This window comes from Chaetura pelagica, unplaced genomic scaffold (assembly GCF_000747805.2).
Source record: "Chaetura pelagica isolate M959 unplaced genomic scaffold, ChaPel_1.0 scaffold344, whole genome shotgun sequence".
Classification (NCBI taxonomy): Eukaryota; Metazoa; Chordata; class Aves; order Apodiformes; family Apodidae; genus Chaetura; species Chaetura pelagica.
In genome coordinates, this window is record NW_009953098.1 from 8,471,386 (window position 1) to 8,480,039 (window position 8,654).

Here is an 8,654-nt window from a genome sequence, read left to right on the forward strand (position 1 = left end):
GTCTTAGATCAGTACCCTTGTCAACAGTCAACATAAGTCTGTACATGTCCCTCCCTTGCTGATGTACCATATTTGGGACTTCACGATGCCACAAACACTCTTACGGTGACAGACCTGTGAGGAAAACTTAAGCTGTTATCATTTTCCTACATGGATTTTGATTTATTTTTTTAAAGCAAATGTATTACTCATTTTTATATACAAAGAATGTCTGTGTGGTACTTCTGCAAGACTTTCCTTTGAGCAGATCATTCCTTTTGAAGCTCCACACTCTCAGGGCTAAACCCTCTCCAAACACAGAGCAGGGAAGGAACAAAATGTTTGCTGTCCATACACCCCTAACATGCGCTTTGTTTCTTCCATCATAAAAATGGTTCACTAGGTAGTTTCAGTACATCATTTCCATTTTGCTTTGGAAGTCTGGTGTTAAAGGAAAATTTGGCTTGTAAACAACTACAGAAAATAAGGTGTAAATAAAAATGTTTTCAAGCCTTCAACATTGATTTAAAATAGCTTTATTTTAATGATAATACATTGATATTTAGGAATTTGCCACTGCATTTATTTATAGCAACCAGCAGTAGCCTTATTCAGGCAAACTTCTAATAGAGAGGCTTTCTTATTCCACTAGAATGCTTGTCTTGCCCTCTTTCCACACAAGGACTCCAGCCTTGGCACCTTTACTTGACAGGCATGCTTTCTGTTCTGCTTTTGCAGGAGGCTGTGAGGGCTGCTGAAGATGTCCGATAGTCTGGATATTGAAGAGAAACCTCCAGCCCCACCGTTGAGAATGAACAGCAACAATCGCGATTCTTCAGCACTAAACCATAGTTCAAAACCGCTCCCCATGGCCCCTGAGGAGAAGAACAAGAAAGCCAGGCTTCGCTCTATCTTCCCAGGAGGAGGGGATAAAAGTAAAGTATCAGCAGTGCGAATGGGTGGCTTCATCTCCCTTTGCTTTCTGTTGGGTTTTGGTTGCTGTGCTTACTTTCTACCACTGTTTTCTTTCTGTTTCTGTTGCAGAACATGGTAAAGTGCTTACAAAGGCTTCTGTTCCAATTACTCTAGTAACGTTTCAAAAGAGGAGGAGGTGTTCAGTCAGTTACATCTGTCTTCGAAAAGCCAATTCAGCCTGCACACGTTGTGCTACTTGCCTTTTAAAAACAACTTCACAGTTAATCCAAGGAATCCTTTCCTTTGGATTTTGCTTTGCATTTGCAGTAAAAACAGATATGAGGTTGTGTACATTTGAAAATACATTTGCAGAAGTGATAAGGCAATCTGCTCGACACTTGTTTGGTTGGGTTTTTTTCAATGCACTTACATTCCAGGAATAGGAGATGGGCTCTTCTTGCTTGTTTTTGCAGTCAAGAGTGGACGCAGAAAGGCTTGGTGTAAGACCTGCTAGGTATGGTTATAGCAAGAGAGTCTTTTAAACATTCAGGAAACAGCATTTCAGTTGCGTTCTTCAAAAATGCATTTGCAGAAAGTATCAAGTGTGTTTTGAGTTAGTGTATTTACAGAATTAAGGAATCTCTTTTTTTTTGTAATGCCATGGGAACTGACAGACTGCACCAACAAGTGCTGGGCGACCTGGCTTATGTTACTGTAGGACCGCTCCTGGTTATCTTTGGAAGGTTATGTCACTCTGTCTTTAAGAAGGAGGATCTGGGGAGCTGTGGGCTAGTCAGTCTTACCTTGGTCCCTGGGAAGCTAGTGGAGGAATCCTCCTGGAAATCATTTCCATGCAAATGAAGGAAAAGGATGTGATCAAGAATAGTCAGCATGGATTTAGGAAGGGGAATATGTGCTGAACCATATTGACGGGACATGACATATATCTACCTGGACATGACAGACTTGGTGAAGAGAGAGCAGTGGGTGTTATTTCTAATGTGTTCAACACAGCCTCCTGTAGGGTCCTTGCAGAGAAACTCATGAAGTACAGTCTAGAGAAGTGGACAGTGAGGTGGGCCCCAAAATTGGCTGAAATGCTGGCCTCAGAGAGTTGTGATCAGCAAAGTGAAATCTAGGTGGATTTCAAGAGGGATTCTGCCTTTGATGTGTATTGCTGTCCTCCAAGGAGAGCTCAGAGCTATGGAACTGCGGTCATCCCCTTGGAGTCCAGCTCACCCATGTTGCTCTGCTGTCCTGTTTAATTCCTGGAAGGACTCGGGTCGCTTCTTCCCCTGACTGTCAGCAGGATATTATCCTTCTCTGAGGGAACATTTCTTAAACAGGAGGTGCTGTATGAAATGAATGCAGAAATGGGGAGGTCCAGAAACAACCCCTCCTGGAAATGATCAGTGACATTAAAAATAGATATAATTAACTACCAGTGAGAGCAGTTTTAGGAAAGATAGAAGTATCATGATTTTAAATGTGACTGTGAGGGAAAGTGAGTTAAGATTTATAGCTTAATTTTGTTGGGTGAAATAATAAATGGAGGAAGTTTAGGCTGGCTGGCCAAGCTGCTTCAGGTGGTTTCCTCTCTGGGTTGGCTTGTCGATCCAGGTATCAGCTGGTATGTGCATGCTTCACAGACTCAGTGACACAGTTTTGAGAGTCCTGCTTTTAAAATGAAGGTGATTAATGTGGCTGCTTTCATCCAGTGCAGTGCTTTGTAGCACCACAAATTTGTATTAATAGTCCATAACAGATAATAGTACACAGAACATGAAGAAAACACCATGGCAGAGTGTTTCTGTCTGAATCTGTGCAAACTGTATTGTCTTTCATTTGCTCACCAGAGAGGACGTCTGTGGGGATGGATATGCTGTTCTCTCCAGGGCAGTGGCGTATGCTGGGATGGCTGTTCTCAGGGACCAGGAATCTTCTGCAATCACTTCTCTGTTAGAGGGTAGGGTTTTCAGTTAGGGTTTCAGCACTCCTCTGTTTAAAACGAGTTTTGGCAACTGCTGATGGCTCAGTGGGGCCCCTCTGTGTTTCTACAGTCAAAACAAGACACGTAGGCGTTAGTGTCCTGCTTCTTCCCATAGCACTTGACCTCCTTATGTTCCTTGGTGTAGCTCCTCTCACCCCCCATCTCTGGGGTATGGTACCCTATTTCCCAGGGGTAAATTATATACTCCCATTGGAGCTGCTTTAGACTTAGCTGTGGATGGGAGCAGACTGACCTTTAGTCATTTGATTGCCTCCTGTACAGAAAAATAAGAGAGAAGGAGAAAAACCCAGCAGGGTTAAGATTGATGGAGGAGAAAGAGAAAGGCCAAGGCTGCCTGAGTAGGACAGGACGTGCAGAGCAGGAAAAAGGATGGGAGGTCAGTATGAGTAACATGGATGCAGGAGGAGATGGAGGAGGGAACAGAATGAGATGAAGAGGAGGCAAAAGAACAGGAGGGCGTAAACATGAGGTCAAGCCCTTCCTCCCTCTCTGGAGAAAAGCTGCCACTTAGCTGAGTCACATTTTTTTCCCCCAACAACTGCTCTTTTAAAATAATAATGATTATGAGGATGCCGACTGTGGAAGGCACAGCAGTCTTTCCTTGTTCTTTTTTAATCTGTAAAGTTGCTGAGGTGGTGTGCGTGGCCCTCATAGCTAACTGCTGTGCAGCAGGAGAATACTGTGTTGAGCATTTATAAGAAATTCAAGTAGGAATGTCCAGTATAACCCACTTGAATCCAGTCAGTCATTGTTTCAGAGAAGTCGTGCCTTTTCATATCATTTTTCCAGCTTACATAAAGCAGAAGTGATTTAAGTTGCAGGGCACAGACAGAAGTGTCAGACTTCTTAGTCTGAGTTGGAATGCTTGTCCTGGCAGGAGAGGCCTAGGTACTTTTAATGGAACGTTTTCTGCAATTCCTGGTTTTGCATCTTGATTTGACTGTTGCTTTGAACTGAATTTTATGATCCTTTAAATCTAATTTTTACTGCATTTTCTTGCAAATGATGAGGCAGGAGAAGCCAGCTTTGTTATCTACAATAGAAGGTTATCTATGCTGAATGGAGATGACATCTTGTAACAGGCAATGTCTATCCTAAAAATTAAACAGTATATCATCTTAAGAGATAAAAGAAGGGCAAAAGCCTTTGCATTTGTATTTGATATATTGCTGCCATCTTTACTGAATGCTAAATGAAAATAATTGATCAGTTTACATAGTGTAGAGGTGTGCAGTACAGACAAAAGGTGAAAATTATTTAGGGATGATAAATGCAGCAATGCAGAGAAAGGATTGGAAACATCCAAAATACTCTGTAATTACAAAGAGCAGAGTATCTTCCAGCTAAAGGAGGCTGTAAGGTAGAATAAGAAAGATATACAAAGAGAAGCCTTGTGGAGCTGCTATCTGTGAGCAAAGACAGCCCAGGCTGGGAGGGATGCTGATAAATGGTGAATTCAGCCTTTCCATGAGTCTCCTAGGTGAAGTTACAAAGCTAGCAAACATAATACTAAAACACAGAAGGAAAATGTTAATTAAAATTCCATGAGCATAGTAGTGCTTTATGTTAGAAGACTGATGTGCTAGAAAATAGATTTCACAAAGCTCCATCCTGGTTGATATTGATAGAAGGGGATGGTTGCTTTTGAATTAAGACAGACATAAAATTGTCTGGTTTTGGTGTGCAGTGTGGCTGTCACTGGCCCTGCACTGAAGCAATGTGTAAGGCAAAGACAGGACCTCAACAACGGGTCTTTTCTTTCCTGCTAATGTATAACCGTGGCATATGTGTTCATTTTCATATTATCATTAATAAATGGTGATGCACTGGCCTTTAGAAATCCTGAAATAGAGTCCCATTGTGATAGGGACAGTATAAACCTCTCATATGTCTCTGGGTTTCTTACAACTCTTAGTGTGCTGTCACATTAGATCTATATAGCGAGCCTGCTCAGGACCACGATGAGGATATGTAAACCAGACACAGATTAAACTGGTAAGAAGGGCAGCAGAGGAGAGGTGGGATCCTGAGTGACAGATTGTTCTCTTTAAAGTTGAGAGTTAATGTGACTTTTTTGTGTTCTACACGGGTGCTCTATGTTTGTCTCATTTCCTGAGTTTGTGTTCATAACTCTCGCATACTTCAAGTGAGCACTGTAGTATTTTTTTCTGTTCCAATCATTGGCACATAATTTTCCACTGAAATGACAAATCTATTTGGTAAAATGTCACTTCCCCTCTCAGCTGTTAAAGATACATTACTGGTACTAGAGATGATCTTAGAGATAGCTCTGTACTGTATTATTCAACCTTGTGGTAGTTAGTCTTTGAGCATGCTGGTTCTGCAGGGAAGCCAAGTATTGCAGGTACCTGCCAGCAGGATAGATGTTTGAATGTGGGTTAATGCTGTATTTGTGTGTTTGGGAGTTGTCCAGAACTGTCATTATTGTCACGTTTTTAGAGAAATCTCTGTTGATCATGGATTCTTGGTGTATCAGAATGAAGGCAGCTTGTCTCAGCTTTTATTCTTTTATTCTCAATCAGGCTCAGTAAAACTGGGCTGAAGTGAGATTTATCAGTAGTAAAAAGCACAGCAGAGGGATGACCACAAGTGATGTTACTTTAAAAAGGTGTTGAAAGAGGAGGGAGATGAGAAGCATATGCAGATTGACTGACTTCCAAGTCTGTCTCCTTCAGTAAGATACTCTACACTCTGTAAATACTGTGATTTCAAAACAAGAGATTCCTGGAGACTAATAAAGCCTGGGTTTTATGATTATATGTCTTAGTTATCTGAGATCTCAAATGAAGCTTTTCCAGTGTTGTTTCTAGGATCTTGTTGACATGCAGGGCCTGTGGTTTGTAATCCAGAGCGACTGCTTCAGCCCTTTACTCTTGAGTAAAAGGAGTAGGATCTTGGTCTTGTCCTGAGCTGCCTGTTTTAACACAGCTTGTGAGAACCTGGTTATCTTAAAATACCTCTCTTCTCTGATTAGGCTGAACTTGACAACGGGATCAGAGCATGCTGGAGAAAAGACATACGCACACACAGGCATGAACATGTGCTATGGGTGCTTTACTTCTGCAGGATCCCACAGAGCAAAGTCAAACAGGAGTTAGTTGCTAGATATGAATAGAACAGATAATAGAAATACTGGTGGGAGAGAGCCTAAGAATGCTACTTCATGAACAGCTTGCTTTGGCAACCGTGACACTGATCAGAGAGAAACCAGAAAGAAATATCAACTTCTAGATCTTCCCAAAGAGGGGGTGACAGGCTGCTGGTATATTAGCTTGGGTCTATTTATGAAGTAAAATGAATATTAGTGGATTTGTTTGCCACTTGTAAAATACTATTTTGAGCACACCTGATTGTGAACATTTAAAAACTGTGCAGAAAATAAGTGCGTGTTAACGTTTTACCTCTAGCCAACAAGAAGAAAGAGAAAGAACGTCCTGAGATCTCTCTTCCTTCAGACTTTGAACATACCATTCATGTGGGATTTGATGCTGTCACTGGAGAATTTACAGTAAGTAACCACTGTATTGCCTGCCTACCAGAGCTTCTAGTTTCTTGATGGTAAAATAACCTCTTGATGCCAGAAACGTCAGATGACAGCAGCCAGGCTGTGAAGAAAGAGATATTTATTTGTTTGGCTTAGGATTTGGAGTGCTTTACTTCTGATTCAGGCTGCTTTTTTTTTTCTCCAAGGTTTGTCAGCGGAGTGTCTGGAAAATGGAAACTAGGATGAATGTAGGTGTATGCTTTTGTCAGTCCCAAAAGCTGCTACAGGGGTTGGTTATTCAGTGTCTTTGGAAGAGCATTAAAAACCCCCACACATGCTTAGTTTATGTCTTGGTGTAGACAATCTCCCCCAAAGTGCTAAGTCCAGCTGCTCTACAGATAACCCTTGGAGACACCCAAAAAGCAGCAGTGGAAGTCCATTTTGATTTATTATCCTTCAAAATATGTCCATGGACTTAGGTGATCAAACATGTTTCTACCCGTTAATAAAATAGCAGCCAGCTTTCTCTGCTTACATCACCATGAAGTGTTGGGAAAAAAGAGTCTGATAGAAGCTCCTTGAAGTGTGCAGGGGCTTCAAAGCATTTACTCTCAAACTACTACTTAGGTCCTGAAACCATTAGTCCTTAAAGCTAAGATGGCAGTAAGCTTACATTTGGTTGAGCTGTGGAGGTGGGAGGAGAGATGAGCAATTCTCTGTACCATCAGTAGTACCCTGTGAGCTAAGTGGTCAGACTGTGTTACCACCATGTGTCAAATTGTAGTGTCTGCTAGTGCAGACTGGCTGCATACACCAAACAGGATGGGACAAATAATTTGCCTGGACTTTCATTGCTACTTTTGTCTCTCAAAAATTTCAGAAAACTGGAAATTTTCTGTATGCTACAATAGTAGTAGCAATTGTAATAAAACCAATAAAAATAGAAGGGAAAAAAAGACATTTAATGTCAGCATGTCTTCAGAGGAGTGGTGAAATTGAATTATCCTAAGTAATTAGGAAACACAGCTACATTTAAAATATGTGGACTAGTAAATTAGCCTTTTTAAGACAGATGTCACATAAAATCTTACTTCAAAATTTATTCTATGCCAAATGCTAGAGCTTGATTAAATGCTTATTTTAAAAGCCCAGATGTGGTCACTTGTGATCAAAAACTTCACGTAAGGCTTTTAAAATTGTGTTTTTCCTGCTGTCTATTTTGGTTTTCCTCTTTCTTTCCTCTTCATCTCTCACTCTATGCACTTTATTGTTCAGGTTAACATTCAGTGCCGTTCTCTTTATCTTGGTATCATGTTATCTATTGTGTTACTTTCTGCTTTTGTTTTCTCCCTTTTGTGTTTGCATCCTTTCTTCCTGTCTGTATTTTCCTTTCTTCATTTTCCTTCCCCCTCCCCTCCCCTCCCCTCCCTCCTCATTTCACTCTTTTCCATTAAAAGTTCAGCTGTTCTTACTCTTTATTTGTTCTTCCTTTCTGCCTTTATTTCTACCCTGTGCTTCAGATGTGTTCCGTTGTGCAAAGGCGATGGGTCCCAGTTGTGTTCTCTTGTAGACTGGCTGGTGATGGGGATCCTAGTTAGTTTCACATCCCTGCCAGCTGGAACAAGAAGGAGGGACGCTGAAGTTAACATGCTTCAGTTCTAAGCACGAGCACTCTCACAAGTACTCCAGAGATCATGGTTTGGATTAGTTTGAATGTTGTTACCATTCAGTGTGTCAAAATAGTCTCTAGCATAAGAGATTTTTGAGTACTTGTTTCATGCTGAATGCCACCAGCACAGGTCCTGGCCTTTTACAGAACATAGCGATTGTACACAGTTGAATATGTCCAGCTCTATTGCTGTAGAATGATTTCTTTTTAGTATCTTTTTTGAAAACAGTGGACATTAAAAGGCTGCTGTTTCACAATTACACATTATTGCTACAGTCATACTTGTTCCTGAAGCCTGGCAGTGCAGTGCTGCAGTTTGAGAAGGCTCTAACCAATTCAAAACAAACCCAAGGGACAGGTGACTTCCTCTGTGCAGCTTGCCAGCACGGGACTTAATGCTGCAGTCCTTAAAGGAGTAAAATGTTAGTCAAAGCAAGAGCATTTTTGCACCACTCAGAACTAGTTGCCAGCTCCCAGCTAACTCCAGATGCAAGCTTTATGTTGCATGTTAGGCATGTTTGATTTGTCCCAACCTGGATACAACCTGTGTATCAGCTGGATAGTTGTGTGGTATG

At 41.3% G+C, this 8,654-nt stretch overlaps 1 protein-coding gene across 4 annotated transcripts in view; it reads left to right on the top strand.

Moving 5' to 3' along the window:
- The first annotated feature begins 713 nt into the window (after positions 1-713).
- The window catches only part of PAK3 (p21 protein (Cdc42/Rac)-activated kinase 3), a 35,282-nt gene continuing 27,341 nt past the window's right edge, over positions 714-8,654 (top strand). For 2 of the 4 annotated variants that reach the window (XM_009997144.1, XM_009997146.1), the window contains exons 1-2: positions 740-914; positions 6,334-6,434. In XM_009997144.1, the coding sequence (XP_009995446.1) occupies positions 740-914; positions 6,334-6,434 (276 nt within the window). Of the gene's footprint in view, positions 920-6,333; positions 6,435-8,654 lie in introns of all 4 variants that reach the window. The other 2 variants (XM_009997145.1, XM_009997147.1) reach the window with 2 other exon arrangements.